The sequence below is a fragment of the Myotis daubentonii genome, chromosome 1 (assembly GCF_963259705.1).
Source record: "Myotis daubentonii chromosome 1, mMyoDau2.1, whole genome shotgun sequence".
NCBI classification, from domain to species: Eukaryota; Metazoa; Chordata; class Mammalia; order Chiroptera; family Vespertilionidae; genus Myotis; species Myotis daubentonii.
This window is the reverse complement of record NC_081840.1, coordinates 174,307,826-174,327,366: the sequence shown is the minus strand read 5'-3', so window position 1 is coordinate 174,327,366 and position 19,541 is coordinate 174,307,826. Positions and strand designations below refer to the sequence as shown.

Below are 19,541 nucleotides of genomic sequence, written 5' to 3'. Positions count from 1 at the left end.
TGTACTTATATTTACAAAAAGTCTGTTTAGTGAGTTTTTAGGTATGGCTTACTAATTCTAGAAAGTAGTTCTTTAAAAAGTTACAAAGATGGATCTGAGTTTACTGTAACCCAGACCTCAATTTCTGGTAATTTTTTGGTTTACACGTCAGTGGAACAGAAATAAATAGGGCTGGGAAAAGTTGGGTGGGATGAGAGTGTTTAATTTGTCACAGAAAATACTGACCCTACGTCAAGCTGTTTCCGCTTTCCCCGTGGCTTCTCTGAATACATATCCTTTGATTGCCTTTGTTTGCCACTGAAATTTTGAGATTTAGCAAATGGAATCAACTTTTAGATACCCAAGGCAATAACAAACACATTGGAGACAGAGGGAGAGGTTTGAGGGCAATTATAAGATGTTTTAATTATTACGTCTCATAAGAAGGCGTATTCATGGTTTGTTTTAACCACCGTCTTATTCCTAATATAGGGAAATCAGAGAGATATTTTCATCTCCTGCATGTCTGACTGGAAGTTTTGTAAGGGAAAGGTAATATATATAATAAATTTATAAAGTTCCGTTAAAAATACTGTGTACAGATGGTGCATAGTTAATACTGTATTTTATGTTTGAAAGTTGCTAGGAGAGATCTTAAAAATTATGACAAAAAATTGTAACTGTGATGATGGATGTTAACTAGACTTATTGTGGTGATCATTTTGTAATATATACCTATACTGACTCATTATTTCATATACCTGAAACTAATATAATGTTATATGTTAATTATATCTCAATTTTAAAAATACTTTGAAAGATTATAAAGTACTGGTTTGAGTACTTTAATTAACTATGTGTTTATCTCTTTAGGTATTATTTTTTTACAAAAGCAAATATATGATTGACATAGAAAAATGTCAGAAATACAGATACACAGCAACAAAAAAATGAAAATCATCCATAATCCACCATCTAAGAGTAACAGTTAATGTGTATATTTTTTCTATGTAAATATATCCTTTTACCAAAAAAATGGGATTATATGTTGCTTTATACATTACTTTACACTTAATATATTTGTCCGTTTTTCACTTTGTTCAGTTTCCATATTCATATTTTTTATAACCTCATTTTAATGGCAGCATGGTATTCCTTGGGAAGGACATACCCTAACTTATTTAAAAACTTGTAAGATATTCAGATTTCTTTGAATTTTTAAATAATCTGAGGGAAAAACTTTATACTTCTTTTTCTAAATATTTGTATAATTTTTATTTAAAAGAATATTTTCAGACACTAAATATACGTATTGTTTTACAAAGAATGTGTCTATTTTTAGACAGTGACTATATTCAGTGTACTACAAATGCAATTCATAGCTTAAATACACATCATTATGGTTTATTAGAATACTAACAGTTTACTGCTCTGAACCCTCTTTTATTTGGTCCCCACTTCATGTAGCTCAGGGAAATTGCCTTTTTTTGGCTTTTTTAAAAAATCCTCAACTGAGGATATTTTTCCCATTGATTTCTAGAGAGAATGGAAGAAAGGGAGGAGGGAGAGAGAGAGAGAAAGAGAAACATCAACATGAAAGAGACACATCAATTGGTTGCCTTCCACACACACACCCCTATGGGGCTGGGGAACCTGCAACCCAGGTACATGCCCCTGACTGGGGCCAGCACTCTAACCACTGAGTGAGGCTGGCCAGGGCTGTGGCTGTTTTTTTATTGGAAAATAAATATTTATTGATTATCCACTTGAGATAAGACAATATCTGAGTTAAAGTTAGACTGCATATATTATTAATCCAGCCTTAATATTTTTGAAATTTTAGAACTCATATGTTGTTAGATATAAATATATATATATATATATACATATATATATATTTATTTGTTGTTAGTCCTCACCTGAGGATATTTTTTCCATTTATTTTTCAGAGAGTAGAAGGGAGAGGGAGAGACAGAGAGAAGAAACATCACTGTGAAAGAGACACATTGATTGGTTGCCTCCTGCATGTGCCCCGACCGGGTGGGAATTGAGCCTACAACCCAGGAATGTGCCTGTGACCAGAATTAAACCTATGACCCTTCTGTCCTCAGCCGATATTCTAACCACTGAGCAAACCAGTTAGGGCATCAGCTATGTTTTTAATTGTATTTGTGTTCAGCCAAATTAGTATAGTTATTGTAAAGTTGAGGAAAATATAAAATTATTGAAGTGAAAGCAAGCTTTAGAAAAAGCCTTTCATCTGAATAGATAATCTAATATGTAATTTTGAATTGAACTTTTTCATTTACTTACCTCTTTTTAAAATTTTTCTTCCACAGAATAGCTGCAGACACCATGTTTACTCATTTGGACTTAACTAAAGCAAGAAACACCTTTCAGGAGTTAACCCAGAAAGACTGGATTACTAACATGGTGGTATTCTTCACATTGTCTGCAGAAGGGGAATAAATCACTAAAATATTTTTTATAAGAACTCAAAATTTCCAAAGAAATACTTTGTTTTGGGAGATTCTCTGAGACCTTGTTGTATATCCAGATTAAACTCAGGTAGCATTCAGGTGTTTGCCCACAGAGTGCGAACAGTAGTCACACAGGTTAAAAATAGTGTAAATAGATAGGCACTCTTGGGGCATTAGGAAGGTGATTAAAGGAATTGTTGAGATTGGAACACTGGAATATTTTAAACATAAGTGTAGAAATGAGCATACTTTTTCTGACATGAACATTCCCTTCACTGAGGACTTTCTGGATTCTTCCTCTCTGTTTTGTTCCATTGCACTTCCTTTTCTGCAGGTTCTGTAATATTTTTGTTCTTTTTGAGATTGTTGCTTCTTTGTTTCAGCGCTGTCATTACTGTCTTTAGGTTTCCCACTTGCAGATCATGCAAACATACTTCGTTATTGAATTAGCCTTTCTTGATTCAGCCTTTATTAATTAATTTCCCCATACTGTTGCAGTGGTTGATGTAGGGGTGGTACTTGCTATGTTCTCTCAATGTGTTTCTGGGTCTCTCTCTGGTTCCTCTTTCTTTCTCTCTCCTTCACTTCTTTTCTTTTTGCCTTCCTCTTCCTCTCCCCACTTACCTTCTCACTCTACCCCCCCTTTCTCTCTCCTTCCCCCTCAAACCCCCCCTTTCATCTTTCTTCTGTTTCTATATCTCTCATTCTCTTTCCCTCTCAATCTTGCTCTCATCTCTCTCCCTCCCTCTCAGGCCCCTCACCTGCTCTGTTGCTGTCTGCAAAAAACAGCATCTTCACCTTAGCTTCCAAGTTCTCTCTCTCACACATTCCTGTATTGCAGGGAAGGTTAAAGTTCAATTCTGTTAACTTTGACAGAACCATGGCCCAACTAGGGATCTGAGTTAAAATGGATCCCTAATGATTCCCCTTTATCAGGACTCTGCAGCACTTAATGGAAAGATCACACACAAAATAGAAGGCCATTTCTGCACCTGTGAAGGGAAGGCTAATTATATCTTGGTTGTGCCAGCACAGTATCATAAAGTCTAAGTGACATAACAGAGAGCAATCTTCCACTAGTTCAAATGGACAATTGGGTCAGAAGACCTGTAATGTTTCTCTTTAGAGATTTCTGTGATAGAGAGTCACAGCCTTGGCATTCATTTATTTAGCAAACATCTGAATATTTGCTTTTGCGGGGCATTGCAATGAGGATTCCTAATAAACCATGGAAGAGCCGTGCTCTGCCCTTAGAAGGTCGTGGCTTAGTTTGGCACATAGACACGTTCATGGAGCTACTAATGGGAAGACTGGGTGTGTTTTACACGCCACTCTCTTCCCTAATGCCTAGCGTAGAACATAGTGGGTACATAGTAAATATTTCGAATGAATGAATTCAGTCATGACTAAGGCCCTGGATAGTCAGCTCTACTCACAGCACTCAAACAAAACAAGGTGCCCAGGGGAAGTAGGTGCCTACATGGGGAGGGCACTCCTGGAAGCGAGGGAAGTGTTCACAGAAACTTGGGGTATGAAACATGCAACTGGCTTGAGAGTATTGCAGTAGTTCCGAGTGGGTTGGGAGGTTTGGGGATGTGGCTAGCGATGAGCAAAGAGGAAGGATGTATGCTGTCGAAACGTCATTAAATAGAGTTGTCAGGTGTATGTAACTCCAGAGACTGAGCCACATAGTAGGAGCCCAGTATGTTTTGATGTAAAAAAGAGAAAATATGAAAAATGTGTACGTTTAGAGATACCATTAGGTAGTGTGATAATTTAGTGATTAAGAAAGAACTAGGGTTTGGAGTCCGAAAGATTCAGGAGAGATTCCCATTTAGCTGTGTGACCTTGATCAAGTTAATTTCTCTGAAGTACAGATTTCTCATCTATAAAATGGGGTCAATAGTATCTATGTTATAGTAAAACTATAAGGATTAAATGACCTATTTAATATATGCAAATCATATAGCACCTGACAGATACTCCATAAATACTAGCTTTTTAGTGGATTTTGAAACAAATTTTTAAAAATATATTATTACTGATTTCAGAGAGGGAGGGAGAGATAGAAACATCAGTGATGAGAGAAATCATTGATCGGCTGCCTCCCGCATGCTCCCCCAATGGGGATCAAGCCCACAACCCAGGCATGTGCCCTTGACTGGAATTGAACCCGGACCCTTCAGTCCGCAGGCTGATGCTCCATCCACTGAGCCAAACCAGCTAGGGTAAAACAAATTATTTTTATTATCTGAGCACACATGACCAGTAAAAATTCAGAATTGCATTTGATGTTTTCCTGAACACTTGCATTCTGATTAGGGAAACTGAGGAGATTAGAAGGACTAGAAACTAAAGTGTGTGGTGGGGAGAGTTGGTGATGAGGTCCTATAGGAAGATAATAGGAAACAATTTTGATTTTTGTTGTTGCACTTGTTACTTTTTCTTTGTTTGGGGTTTTATTTTTCTTTTGCTTTTTTCTAACACATTTTTGCTCTTTAAAAAAAAAAAGAGATATGATAGTGGAACCAGAGGGTGCAGTGTAGTGTTTATTACTGAGTGGCTGCCTGTTAGTTCTGAACCCACTTCCTCCAGTACAACTCCTAACATGTGGTTTCTTTTTTATCTCCTTCATGCACTCACAATAATTGAATAAGGACAATACTTGTCACATATCCACACCTCAGGCACTGGGAGCCTCGGTAAGATGGGATATCAGCATAGGTGTTAGAAAAACTAAACGATCATTCCAGTTTCATGGTGCAATGAAACTTCAGGTTCTACGCTTTATGTACAGTAAGTTGCACCCAGTCCCTCCTGGGGCTTTTTTCCTGCTGTGTTTTGAGTGCCTTCTCCCTGGTTATTTTTTTTGCTGCAGATAACCACCTGTCTCAAGGATAATCTGCTCAAACACCTTCCATTTTCTTCTCCCCACCGAGAAGCCTTAGAGATCTTCTTCCTCCTCCCAGAATGTCCTTTGATGCATGATTACAACAACTGGGAGAGCCTGGTGGTTCCGTTTGCAGAGGCTGTTTGTGAAATGAATGATAAATCTTCAGAGGCTCTGGGTAAGATTGATGATTTACATGTGAAATTACTTTACCATTCTCTCTCTTTTTTTAAAAAAAAATATATTCCATTGATTTTCTACAGAGAAAGAAGGGAGAGGGACAGAGAGCCAGAAACATCAATGAGAGAGAAACATCCATCAGCTGCCTTCTGCACACCCCCCAGTGGGGATATGCCCACAACCAAGGCACATGCCCTTGACCGGAATCGAACCTGGGACCCTTGAATTCGCAGGCCGATGCTCTATCCACTGAGCCAAACTGGTTCGGCACCATTCTCTCAAGGAAAGATATGCCTCCTAAAGTTAGGGCAAAACTTAGGTAGAGAAATGGGAACACATTCATGTTTTTTATCTTGTATTCTTAGTGTATTCTAAAGACACTCTAGTAATGACTCTGGACATCCAAAATAGAGTGTTCCAGTACCTGTTTAGAGTTCTTATCTTGACCTATGTGTGGCGTGGTCATGAGGTCCTTCGTTCCCAACTTTTCATTGTGAAAAATTTCATACACAGAAGTTAAAGGAATAGTCCAGTGAGTACCCTCTACCTGAGAGTCAGCAACAATTAACATGTTGCCTTATGTGCTTCCTCTCTTTTTTTTAAATTTTTTATTGATTGAGTTATTACATATGTGTCCTTATCCCCACATCACTCCCCATCCCCCCACTCATGCCCTCACCCCCCTGTTGTCTGTGGCTTCCTCTCTAAGTACAGATTACATTTTAATTTTGCTGAATTATTTGAAAGTAAGTTGGGGATATTATGATACTTCACCTATAATAGTTAATCATGCATCACCTGACATATGGAAATCTACATTATGACATCATTACGCACCTAATAAAATTAGCCGTCCTGTATATTAAAACCCTAATATGCAAATCCATTGAATGCAGAATAACTGGTCACTATGATGTGCAGTGACCACCAGGGCACAGACGCTCAATACAGGGGCTGCCCCCTGGTGGTCAGTGCGCTCCCACAGGGGGAGCACCACTCAGCCAGAAGCTGGGCTCATGGCTGGTGAGCTCAGGAGCCTCTCCCACCTCCTCTGCTGCAGGCGGGCGGTAAGGAGCCAGGGGTCCCGGACTGCGAGAGGGCACAGGCCAGGCTGAGGGACCACCCCCCAGTCCATGAATCTCATGCACCAGGCCTCTAGTAATTTCATAATAATTGTCTAATATTCCAGCCATATTAAAATTTTTGCAAAAGATATTTTACGGACTGCTTTATTTAAAAAAATCTACGTTAGTTGCCTTGGAGAATGCCCCAGCTCTAGAGTTGTCTGTTTCCTCCTTCCCTGTGTCTCCAGTACATTGGAAGTTAGTTCTAGGGGCTTAATTAGATTTAATGGGGTTTCTTTATTTTTTACATAATCCATTCTAATATTAAATCTAGATAACATTGTAAGTGATGAAAAGCTGTTTAAAATGTTTTTTTTGCTGTTTTTTACAATGCTGAAAGGTGTTATTTAAGAGTTAAAAACTCATGCTGGGAGCACAAAAAAAAGTCATGCAGTCATGAGTAGTTCTTAGTCTAGTTTTCCATACAGTATGCTCCTCAGCCTGGAATAAAATGTAACTAATTTAATGTCTCTTTTTTCACAGATTAATATCAAGATTGAGGTCCTATTACTGTCAAGGAATTTTTTTTAGGACATTAAATTCTGAACTTTTTTTTCTTTTAAGTTTGAGCGTAGACTTTTTAAAATATATTTTTATTGATTTCAAAGAGGAAGGCAAAGGGAGGGAGAGATAGAAACATCAGTGATGAGAGAGAATCGTTGAGCGGCTGCCTCCTGCACGCCCCCTACTGGATATCGAGCCCACAACCTGGACACTGGCCCTAGACCCATGACCCTTCAGTCCATAGGCTGACACTCTATCCACTGAGCAAAACAAGCTAGGGCAGATTCCAAACTTTTAATTGCAATCATATTCTCTGAAAATTTAATACGAATATGTTTTTGTAACTGTGACATATAAAAAAATATATCAGGTTTTTAAAAATTCTTTATTGTTTAAAATATTACATATAGTATTACATATGTCTCCTTTTTCCCCCATTGTCCTCTTCCCGGCCACCCCACCCTATTCTATCAGTTTTGGAAAATATGGACCCCTTTAATACCTTTAAGAATCCAAGAGGAATCACGTTAACATTTATTTACCTTTGTATCCCTCAGAGGAATATTGGGCATCTCTGCATGACTCCACTTTCATGGAACTGGTCCAGATGTTTAAAAGAGCCATCACTGCTCAACTGCGTTACTGGGCTGAAGATGCTGAAAGTAACTGTCACATTAAAGTTCTCCTAGAAATGCTGAAAAAGCTGCACAGGGTAAGGGTTTCTCCTGGCCTGAATCTTAAACAGACTCTTGAAACATGAAGTTTGTATTGCTATTTTTTAAATTTTGTTTTTTGTGAATTAAGCCATGCATATAAAAGAGTGTCTATAGTATCTGTGAACAGTTTGAAGAAAACTAATAAAACAGACATCAGTGTAACTACTGCCCATGTTTCAAAAGAAAGTATTTCCAGTACTTTGGAAATGCCTGTGTATTTTTCTCTCAGATTTCATCCCCTCACCTCTTGGAGATACCCATGATCCTGGGTTTTGGGTTCATCCTTCCCTTACTCCTCTTTATTGTTTTACAACAATAGGTAGATAGGTGCTAAATAGATAGATAGATAGAGAGATAGATAGATAGATAAATAGATGATTGATGGATGGATGGATGGATGGATGGATGGATGGATGGATGTACGCTGTTTAATTTTGCTGTTTTTGAAATTTACATGAGTGGAATACATGTGTCTTACACATTTGTTCTACAAGTTCTTCCAGATTAGTACTCATGGCTGTATTCATTTTCATTTTTACATCATAGTCTGTTCTGTGATGTACCATGATTATTCATTCCAGTACTGATGGATATATGTGCTGTTTGCAGTTCTTTTGGAGGGGGAGGGGTTCTCTATGAGAAAACCTGTTGCTATAAACATTCCTGTATGTATGTCTTGGTGTTCATGTATCAAGAGTTGGTTTTTAGTTTCCATACCTAATTCTGGAAGTGATCGCTTGTAGGATATGTGTGTTCTTTACACAGCCACAGAGGGGCTTTTAGAAGACCTCCTCAGCATTAGTCATTCAGTCCAGGACTGTGCCCATCCCAGTCAAATACTGATGGTCACTCATGTCCAAAGTATCTAATGTCGTTATCAGTGTCTTCGCTGACTGATGTTAGCACTGAGCCACGGTGTTCATAGGTACTTCATAATATTCCCGGGTCACATTGGGATAGAAAACTGAAAATTCTCCCACAATTGGGAGGAAATGCTCTATATATGCCTTGCCAGAGGGAACATCTATAAATGGTATATTGTTAATCTCTGAAGAACATGACATGCAATATTGGGCCCCAGAGTACTTTGGATTTATATTGCACTGTATTTTTCTTTGGACTTAAAGTTTCTTAAAACTTCTTTTTTCTATGAATTAAAAATAGCTAGAAGTTTCCAAGCTGGCATGGCTCAGTTGAGCATTGACCTATGAACCAGGAGGTCACAGTTCTATTCCCAGTCAGAGCACATGCCCGGGTTGTGGGCTCAGTCCCCAGTGGGGGGCATGCAGGAGGCAGCCGATAGATGATTCTCTCACATCATTGATGTTTCTACCTCTCTCTCCTCCTCCTTTCCTCTCTGAAATCAAGAAAAATACATTTAAAAAGTAAAAGTAACTAGAAATTTATCATCTTAGTTAGCAATTTCTACTATGAAATGTTAGACATTCTTTATGTTCCTGGACATGTGGGGTTTTGACAGTGAAGGAATTGGGTAGAACTTTATTCTCTGGTCATGAAGGGTGTTTACTAGTAATTTGCATTTATCCTGAGAATCTAATAGCCATTAAGCAAAATTATCTTTATATAGAAAACTTTCTCATTAGTTATATTTTATTTAAGGTAAACCAGACTAAATTTCAACTGCCTGAAAATATTTTCCAAGTAAATGAACTCGCGCACTGCCTTGATTTTTATGAAGATGCACGTAGAAGGAGCTCTTGGAAAAAGAACTTAGTAAGTATGGCATGTATAAAGAGGAAATTGGATCATCAGTGAGTTAATGTAGGCATTTGTGCTGTAACCCTCTACATGAGTGTCCAAAATCCTTGCACTCTGCCAAATTGCCCAATAGAAATAGCAGGGCTTATTGGGAAAAGCAAAACAGACCCCTCAAAACCTGTGCAGTTTTGGAGCCAGAGCACTAACAGAAAAGTGGTTGCTACCTGGGCAGGTAGCTTGGGTCTGCCAGACAAGCGTCATGTGGAGCGTGCCATGCAAATATGAAAAACACACAAAAAACGAAAGGGTGGACCACCTCTACCTACACCTAATTAGAGGACTGGTGGGCTGTTTACTTAATACATCTGAACTCATTTACATTTCACAAGTGTGGGTGGCAGTAGAACAGACTCTGGGGAAGTGCCCAGAATTTCAGTTAATTGGTAAATGAGCACTGAAAATACCAGGTCTATATACCTTTCATTGGTACATGTAAAACATTTTCTTAGAATTTTATGTATTTAAGTACTACTGCCGAGCAATTTGAATTGATTTGGCCGTAAGTACTGAGATCTTCACCCATCAGGGGTTTAAGGCTACGAGGTCAGACGGAAGATAGCTCTGTCCTTTCACTTATCAGAATTGTTCTTACTTCCATTTTTAGGACACTGCAGAAGACATCCAGCATCCTGTCATATTCAGTCATTTTCCATTTGTCTTTAATATCCTGTCAAAAATTAAACTACTACGTGCAGACTCGCTTTTAAAAATGCAGGTACGCATGCCGATTTCTTTGTCTTTGGTAACAAATCAAATAATAAATGCCTTCGTAAGTGTACAGTGTTTTGGGGGGTGATAAGGGAGCCACCCACTGGTGAAAGTAATGGCTGTGGCATTCGAGTGACTTCGGCTCTCATGAAGAAGGCACAGTTTGGGTTGGCTTGGTCTCGAGGCCTCTTAGGGCCTTAGTAGCAAAGGGTCGAGCTTGGGCAGCTGGCCTAGTTGTAGAGCGTTTGACCTTGAGGTTGGTGCCTGTAGTTTTCTGATTGGCTGGCATTCAGAGAGGTGTAGCAAACTTGGACTTGATTGAAGTTAGCACTATATTTAAGGAGGTCCAACCGAGTGAAGAAAACATAACAGTGGCAATAGAGGTGACAGGATTCTTGAAATTTGGACCCAAATAAATGCCTGAGATAGTGCCATAACAAAGGTTTGTAAAACGTATCCTTTCTTCAATGAACTATCATCGGCTAAATTGGTTGTTTGTGAACATATCCGGCAACACGCTTTTGAAGTTAAAATTGGACAATTTAAAATGCCTTGGAAAATACACTTCATTACCTTTTTGTAAGGATGAAATTTGTTAATATAGGTACAGGTTTTAGAACAGTGCCTCACACAAAGTAAATGCCCAAAAGTGTTAGGTCTTATTATCACTCTTGCTCTCATGTATGCATCTGTACGTGTATGAGTAATATTCAAATATATGTCATAAAAGTAAATACTTTCACAAATGCAGTTACCATAATAAAATAGGAAATTGATTTATGAGTTCTGGTATAACCATTAATGAAACACTTAACAAAGGAAAATAAAAAATATACAAGGATTTTCTTTTGCTTCATCTCTTAACTATTTTCTCCTGACTTTAAGTAAGTTTCCAGTAATAATCTTATAGAACTGATTTCTCTCTGTTTTGCTAAGAACCACAGACTTTAATGGTCCCAAATTGCTATTTGGTTTCAGGTGGACGATCTCTCTCTCTCTCTCTCTCTCTCTCTCTCTCTCTCTCTCTCTCTCCTCCCCCTCTCCCCCTCTCCCCTTCTCTGCCTCTCTCCCCTCTCTCCTCCTCTCTCCCCTCTCTCCCCCTTTCTCCCCTTGTCCCTTCTCTTCACCTAAAATCTCTTGTCTGGTTTCTCTTCCTAGAATAGGATCTTTTTAGCGAGGTCTCTCATACCTGAACTTTTCCTGCAGACTGCTTTTTTCCTAAACGTCTGAACTTTTTCGAATGAGAGTATGTTTCAGCGCACTGCTTCAGTGTTTACTAATCAGCCTCTTAGTCTGTTGATTGTAATTAGCTTTAGTGACTGAGGTATTAACACTTGCATTTATAGGAAGGGTAGAGTAGTCCAGTGGAGCCTGCTGTCGGTCGCCTTCCTGCTCACCCAGGCTGGCTCCCGTTTCTTAGGTTCCATGTTTCTTCAGCTCACTGAGGGTGAACACTGACTGTATAGCTTATCTCCAGTGGTGTATATAAGGCTCTTTTTATAAGTGTTTGTGACATGCATTCTTAACAAACTGAACCAGTTTATCCCACTTTACAAATTTCTACTCGGAGCAAATGGTAAAATGAAGTGAGACATTTCTGTTTTCCTAGGAGAGAAAATTTAGAGCTGTTTTGCATTTGGCTGGAATTGTGGAAGACGGAGGGTCCAGTTTAGGGTTGCTGCCCACCTTTAATCTCATAGTCAGAAGGAGTCACTTGATTGAGGACGCTTTGAGCCAGTTAAGCCAATTTGAGAATGAAGACCTGAGGATGGAGTTAATGGTAAAGTATCACTCTCAATAATTTGGTGCCAGATAAGGAAAATATTAAGTAATGTAACAACTAGCCTTCCCAGAAGGGAAATGATCTCCCTTTTCCATCGAGGCGGTCTGCCTCAGAGTTCCCCTAACTCCCCAGAGCCTGTGAGTTTCAGGTGATAGGTGTAGGCACTTCATCAGGACACGCAGGCTCAGGGGCAGTAGGGAAATGGTTGCCCTCCCCTAGCCTAGCCAGGTAGAAAGTCCAGCTCTAACCCTGAGAGGTCCAGTCCCTCCCGAGGACTGGCCTCGCCTGGCTAGTCACCACTTTTTAAGGGTTTTGGTGAGATGAGCACTGAGGGTTTGTTTCTGCTCACGCAGGACCCAAAGTTCTCTGTGGAAGAGGGAACTTTCTGTTTATTGACTGCATCGTTTTTGAGGGTATAATTGTAGATAATACCATGTTCTGAACATCTATAAATGATCTTTGGTTTAGTAACTATATAACTTGTCTTACTAGTGTATATATGTATATTATTTTTAATATTTTTTAATTGATTTTAGAAAGGAATGGAGAAGGAGCAAGAGAAACACCAATAATGAGAAAGAAACATTGATTAGCTGCCTCCTGCACACCCCCTACTGGGGATCGAGCCCACAACTCCAGGCCTGTGCCTTTGACCGGAATCGAACCTGGGACCCTTCAGTCCGCAGGCCGACGCTCTATCCACTGAGCCAAACCGGTTAGGCCCACTCATCCATTTTTAAAATCTAGGTAACATTCGATGAGCAGTTACCATTTTCCAGACTCTGTGAGGCATTTTACATGTTATTTAATCTTTCAGATAATCTGTGGGGAAAACAGCCTTTGTGAGATTAAGGAACTTGCCCATTGGGAGAGGCCGGTTTAACACCTGGTCTTATAAAGATTTTAAATATTTTACTGAGGCCGAAACAGGTTTGGCTCAGTGGATGGAGCGTGGGCCTGCGGACTGAGGGGTCCCAGGTCCGATTCCGGTCGGGGGCGTGTGCCTGGGTTGCGGGCACATCCCCAGTGGGAGATGTGCAGGAGGCAGCTGATCGATGTTTCTCTCTCATCGATGTTTCTAACTCTCTATCTCTCTCCCTTCCTCTCTGTAAAAAATCAATGAAATACATTTAAAAAAAAATATTTTACTGAGGTTTGAAACTTGCATCTCTATAAAATGGTAGCGATATCATCCAAATAAACCAGTAAAAGGAGCTTTTAAGGAGAAAAATGAGGATTTGGGGAAAGAGCAGAGAGAAAGGAATTTCTGTATTAAAACGGCAGGACAAAGGAGAAAAATACAAACCTAAATAGTGCTGCATAAGAGAAAGCAAGGGAGAAAAGGATGTGGAGAAAGAGGAGGTGGTCAGAGGAATGAAATGGGTTAGGAAACCAAGGAGATGAGACATCAGGAAAAGTCCTTGGAATTGAGGACTCCAGGTTCTTGGTCCTGTTGGAGAAAAGCATTTAAGAAGAGAAATGGGTTTGGAAGTTGGTGACAGTATTCTCCGAAATTTGACAGCCTAGAGTAGGAGGGGCCAATATTGTCTGTTTTGGAAACAGTGGTCTTGAGGTGTGTGTTTTCTTTAAGGATAAGGGAGAACTTAACACATTTGTAAACTGAAGTGAAAAATTCTAAAAAAGAAAGGCAAGAATGGAACGACTGAAGGAGCAAAGACAGTGATGATAGAATCATCTTGTGCAGGGATTGGTGCCCCTCCTTAAGGAGCAAACAGCCAAGCCAATAAATACTTCACGTGTGCTCTGGCTTGGTTTTTTTGAAGATCCTAATATTTCTGATTTCTTTGTGTTTTACTGTTATTATACTTAGCCTACCTTATAACTGTAACAATGGTGCCAATTGAGGTCAATTTAGTGTTAAAAACTTTAGGCTCTGAGGTGTCACAGACATAGGAGTAAACCTCGGCTGCACCATTGAGTATTTCATAATCTTGGGAAAGTTATTTAAATTCCTGAAGCCTCATAGAATTAATAGGATATTAAATATGGTAATGCGAGTATGATGCTGACCACAGTGGCTGCCAAATACTTGGGCCCACAATAATGCTAGCTCTCACTGCTAAACAGAGTGTAGCAGGTAGCAATACACAGCCTAAAAGTGATGCATTATTTGCTCTGCTTCCTCAGGTTTCATTTAGTGAAGAAACTGGATATGAACCTGGAGGCGTCCGGACAGAGTTTTTCTACTGTCTGTTTGAAGAGATGACTCGGCCAGAATATGGGATGTTCATGTATCCTAAAGAGGCTACCTACATGTGGTTTCCTGTTAAGGTAAGTCCCCTTTTCTTTGCTTATGGTGTTTCCTGATAGAAAAGGTATGTCACATACCATAAATTAGATTGCCTAATTTGCTTTATACTAGGAGAAGAATTAATGATATAATTGTAGAGATAAAAGTTTAATTTGAAAAAGGTGATTATTGCCCTGGCCAAGTGGCTGGGTTGATTAGAGCATCATCCTGTACACCAGCGGTTCTCAACCTGTGGGTCGCTACCCCTTTGGGAATCAAACGACCCTTTCACAGGGGTCGCCTAAGACCATCGGAAAACACGTATATAATTACACTAGGGGCCCGGTGCACGAAATTCGTGCACTGGGTGTGTGTGGGGGAGTGTCCCTCAGCCCAGCCTGCCCCCTCTCACATACTGGGAGCCCTCAGGCGTTGACCCCCATCACCCTCCGATCGCAGGATCGGCCCCTTGCCCAGGCCTGACGCCTCCGCCAGAAGTGTCAGGCTTGGACAGGAGACCCCCATCTCCCCCTGATCACTGGCTCTGGCCCCCACCCAGGCCTGAGGCCTCTGGCCCAGGAATCATGCCTGGGCAGGGGACCCCCATCTCCCTCTGATCACTTGGTCCACCCCCCGCCCAAGCCTGATGCCTCTGACCCAGGCTTCAGGCCTGGGCAAGGGGACCATCATATCCCCCCAATCCCCGGCTCCGCCCCCCACCCAGGCCTGATGCCTCGGCCAGAGGAGTTGACCCTCATCACCCTTCCGATCACCAATCACCGGATCGGCCCCTTGACCAGGCCTGAGGCCTCTGGCTGAGGCGTCCGGCCCGGGCAGCGGGGACCCGCAGCTGCAACGGCCCCGCGATCGTGGGCTCCGCTTTAGGCCCAGGCAAGGGGCCCCTAGCTCCTGGGACTGCCAGCTTCGACCGTGCCCAGCTCCCATCGCTGGCTCCACCCCTACTTCCTGCTATCACTGGCCAGGGCAGAAAAGGCACCTGATTCTCCGATCATGGCTGGGGGGCAGGGCAAAGGCGGCCCCAGGGCCGCCTTTGCCCTGCCCCCCAGCTCTTAGCTCCCCCCTGGGTTTCCGATCACTGTCAGTGGCAGGGGGCTTCTTCCTGCTTTCCCTTTCACCTCCCTGCATTGTGCCTACATATGCAAATTAACCGCCATCTTGTTGGCAGTTAACTGCCAATCATAGTTGGCAGTTAACTGCCAATCATAGTTGGCAGTTAATTTGCATATAGCCCTGATTAGCCAATGAAAAGGGTATCGTCGTACGCCAATTACCATTTTTCTCTTTTATTAGATAGGATATTGTTTTTGTGATTAATCACTATGGTTTAATTATGTTCAATTTGTAACAATGAAATTACATCCTGCATATCAGATATTTACATTACAGTTCATAACAGCAGCACAATTACAGTTATGAAGTAGCAACAAAAATAATTTTATGGTTGGGGTCACCACAACATGAGGAGCTGTATTAAAGGGTCGCGGCATTAGGAAGGTTGAGAACCACTGCTGCACACCAAAAGGTGGCAGGTGACAATCGCCGCTCAGGGCACACACCTAGGTTGCAGGTTTGATCCCTGGTCAGGGCGCATAATGGGAGGCAACTAATTGATGTTTCTCTTGTGCACCTGCGCTCTCTCTCCCCCTCCATTTCTCTCTCCCTAAAATCAATAAAAACATATCCTCCGGGAAGGATAAAAATAAGTAAGTACATACGTACATAGATGATTATTTTCTCTAAAACAGGGTCTACTTTCCCTGGATTCTCATGTCCACAGAGGAGAAATTAAGCAGTATGTGTTTTTGACCATTTATGGAATGTATGGATAAAATCAAATGCTTCTTTCTTAGGCACTCACTCTTTGTCACAGTTCTATTTTTCCTGGTCAACTTGAAGACAAAGGCTATGAAAGTAAATTGTGAAAACTTTAGTTTATAAGGATTACTGAGCCTAATGTGCTACTATGCTTGTTCATTCTTTCATTTGCTTATTTTTTATGGAAATAAGTGGTATATGACATTGTGTAAATTAAACATTGTGCACATGTTGATTTGATATTTATATGCTGTAATGTGGTTGCCACTGAAGCAATAATTAGCACCTCTGTCACGTCACATAATTACTATTTCTTTTTAGTGGTTGGAATAATTAAGATCTAGTTTCATAGCACATTTGATTATTATAATCCAATATTGTTATCTGTATTCACTACTGTGCATTAGATCTCTAGGACTTTCTACTTGGTGCAGTTTTTTCCCCCTAAACAACATCTCTCCTAGCCCCTCAACCCTCATTCTGTTAATGCTTTTAGTGACCAAAACTGTGACAGGGATTTAAATTGACTTAATGATTGAATATAAATCCTGAATATTCTTATCTCAAGATTTTTGGTTTTAATTTGTGATTTGATTTTGTGAAAGGGGGGGGGGGACATGTTTATCTAATATAAAGATACCATTGTACTGGCAAAAATTCATAATATGTTAAAATGTTTTTTCTCTTTTCAGCCTAAATTTGAGAAAAAGAGATATTTCTTCTTTGGGATTCTGTGTGGACTTATTCTGTTCAACGGCAATGTTGCAAACATCCCTTTCCCACTGGCTCTGTTTAAGAAACTTTTGGACCAAACACCATCATTGGAAGACTTGAAAGAGCTCAGTCCTGTCTTGGGAAGGTAAGTAAACATGATTCTTTTTCAGAGTTCTACCTAACATATATTAGGACAAATATTTAAACACACCCTCTCAGTAATATTTTTATGTCCAATAGTAGCATTCTGAGTACTTGAAACCAATTTTAACTTTGGCAAGAATTGTTGGATTAATAATTTAACTTTCTAAAATTAACGAAAGTTTTTTATATTAGTCCTCAGTGCTTGCATTAATCTTTGAACTTTATTTGCATAGAAACAGTCATAGACAGAGTATAGGTTACAGTGATGTTTATTTTAAATATTGTTTCCGTATTACCACCTTTAAAATGAAAACTTATATGTAAGTTAACAGACAACTCCCACCATGTAAAAAGTATTGGTAACATATAATAGGAAGGGTGCCGTAACCGGTTTGGCTCAGTGGATAGAGCGTCGGCCTGCGGACTGAGGGGTCCCAGGTTCGATTCCGGTCAAGGGCATGTACCTTGGTTGCAGGCACATCCCCAGTCGGGGGTGTGCAGGAGGCAGCTGGTCGATGTTTCTCTCTCATCGATGTTTCTGACTCTCTGTCCCTCTCCTTTCCTCTCTGTAAAAAATCAATAAAATATATTAAAAATAAAATAGGAAGGGTGACTATCCCTACTATATAAAGTACTCCTACACGTTCATAAGAAAAATTGACAAAGTGTACAAGAAGGCAACTCACAGAAGAAGCAATAGAAATGGCACATAAATACAAACATGATCAATCTCACTAGTGATCATGGAATGCAGATTAAAATGAGAGACTATTATGTGCTTCAAAGTGACAGTGGATGGAAATACTGATCTGTATGGTGTTAGCAAGGGTTTGGTAAAAGATTAACTCCAGTCTCAGGTATTGTTAGTGGATGTGCAAATTGGTAACTCCTTTTTCAGAGAACAATGTGGCATTGCTTATCTGAATCAAAAATGTGTTTGACGCTTTGACCCAACAGTTCTGTCTCTAGACATTTCATCTGAAACACATAACCATGCAAGGATTTCTGTATACCAGTGTACACTGTATCATATAGTTCATAATACATGGACTGCCTAACTGTTCTTCAAGAAGGGAATTGTATATTTTTGGTATATTTATGCAATGGACTGTGGAGATATTCTTTTAAATATTTTACTGATTTTTTACAGACAGGAAGGGAGAGAGAGAGGAAGAGAGAGTTAGAAACATTGCTGAGAAACATCAACTCAGCTGCCTCCTGCACACTTCCTACTGGGGATGTACCCACAACCAAGGTACATGCCCTTGACCGGAATCGAACCTGGGACCCTTCAGTCTGCAGTCCAATGCTCTATCCACTGAGCCAAACCAGTTAGGGCGAGTTTTTTTTTAAAAAAATTAGGACAGTAGTATGATCCTGTTATTAATAGACTATTAATAGGATCCATTTTACAGATGAGGAAACTAAAACACACCCAGGTCCCAAAGTGACATAACCATGGCTCCAGAGTCCAATTGTTAATCATACTAATAGGAGGAGGAGAAAAATACTGAAAACAGAAGATTTGGGAAGGAGGAGAGAAAAAAAATTTTTTTACTGAAAACATTGAAAATTACCTAATTAATGCTATGCCTAAGGAGACTTAATAAGCTTAATAACTATACACGTAAACTTAGTAAATATAAAGGTCATTAAATCTGTATCAGTATTTCTCAGACTTTTAGGTCTTAAGATATTCAAAAAGTATTGAGGACTCAAAGAGCTTTTATTTATGTTTGTTACATTTGCCAATGTTTGCAATATTAGAAATTAAAAGTGATAAATGTTTTACATTCAAGAATACACAAATATTGGGTATCATAGAGCCTCTGGGAAACTGTTCTATACTCACTGTGAAAGACAAAAGTAACATCTTAGTATTATTATGAAAATCGTTTAGAGCCCATGGACCCCTGTAAAGTCCTCAGGGATTCCCAGAAGTTGTGGATCTGGGCAATGCTTTGAGAAGCACTGATCTCTACATTCAGTAAAACTCCAGTTTCAATCCCAGCAGGCTTACTATAAAACTTGACAAGCTGATTCTAAAATTTAGATGGATGAACAAAGGGCCAAGAATAACCTATAAGGTAAAGAAGGGTGGGGAACTTGGCCTATCAGATATCAAGAATAATTTAAAAGCCGCATTAAGCAGGACAGTATGTAATTGTGCAGGTTTTCCAGTAGAACAGAAGAGAGAGCTCAGAAACTGACCATGCACACATGGAACTTTAACAAACTAGCATATTGGGTCAATGGGAATAGGAGGACCATTCAGTTAATGCATCTGGGGAAAAATTAGAGCAGATACCTTATGTCATATACAAAAATCAACTCCACATGGATGCAGGACTTAAATATTAAATGTTAAAATGATGGAAATATGGATAAATACCTTTCCCATTCTTGGGATTTTTTTTTTAAAGTAAGACATAAGAAGTATCAACAGTGAAGGA

The 19,541-nt window shown here is 39.9% G+C and overlaps 1 protein-coding gene across 1 annotated transcript in view; it reads left to right on the top strand.

Annotated features, from left to right (window-relative positions):
- The window catches only part of LOC132216443 (E3 ISG15--protein ligase HERC5-like), a 42,072-nt gene that overhangs the window by 14,253 nt on the left and 8,278 nt on the right, over positions 1-19,541 (top strand). The window contains exons 10-18 of the mRNA XM_059665639.1: positions 472-531; positions 2,319-2,412; positions 5,338-5,527; positions 7,715-7,869; positions 9,494-9,607; positions 10,257-10,367; positions 11,970-12,140; positions 14,292-14,435; positions 16,923-17,089. Coding sequence (XP_059521622.1) covers positions 472-531; positions 2,319-2,412; positions 5,338-5,527; positions 7,715-7,869; positions 9,494-9,607; positions 10,257-10,367; positions 11,970-12,140; positions 14,292-14,435; positions 16,923-17,089 — 1,206 coding nt within the window. The remainder of the gene's footprint in view (positions 1-471; positions 532-2,318; positions 2,413-5,337; positions 5,528-7,714; positions 7,870-9,493; positions 9,608-10,256; positions 10,368-11,969; positions 12,141-14,291; positions 14,436-16,922; positions 17,090-19,541) is intronic.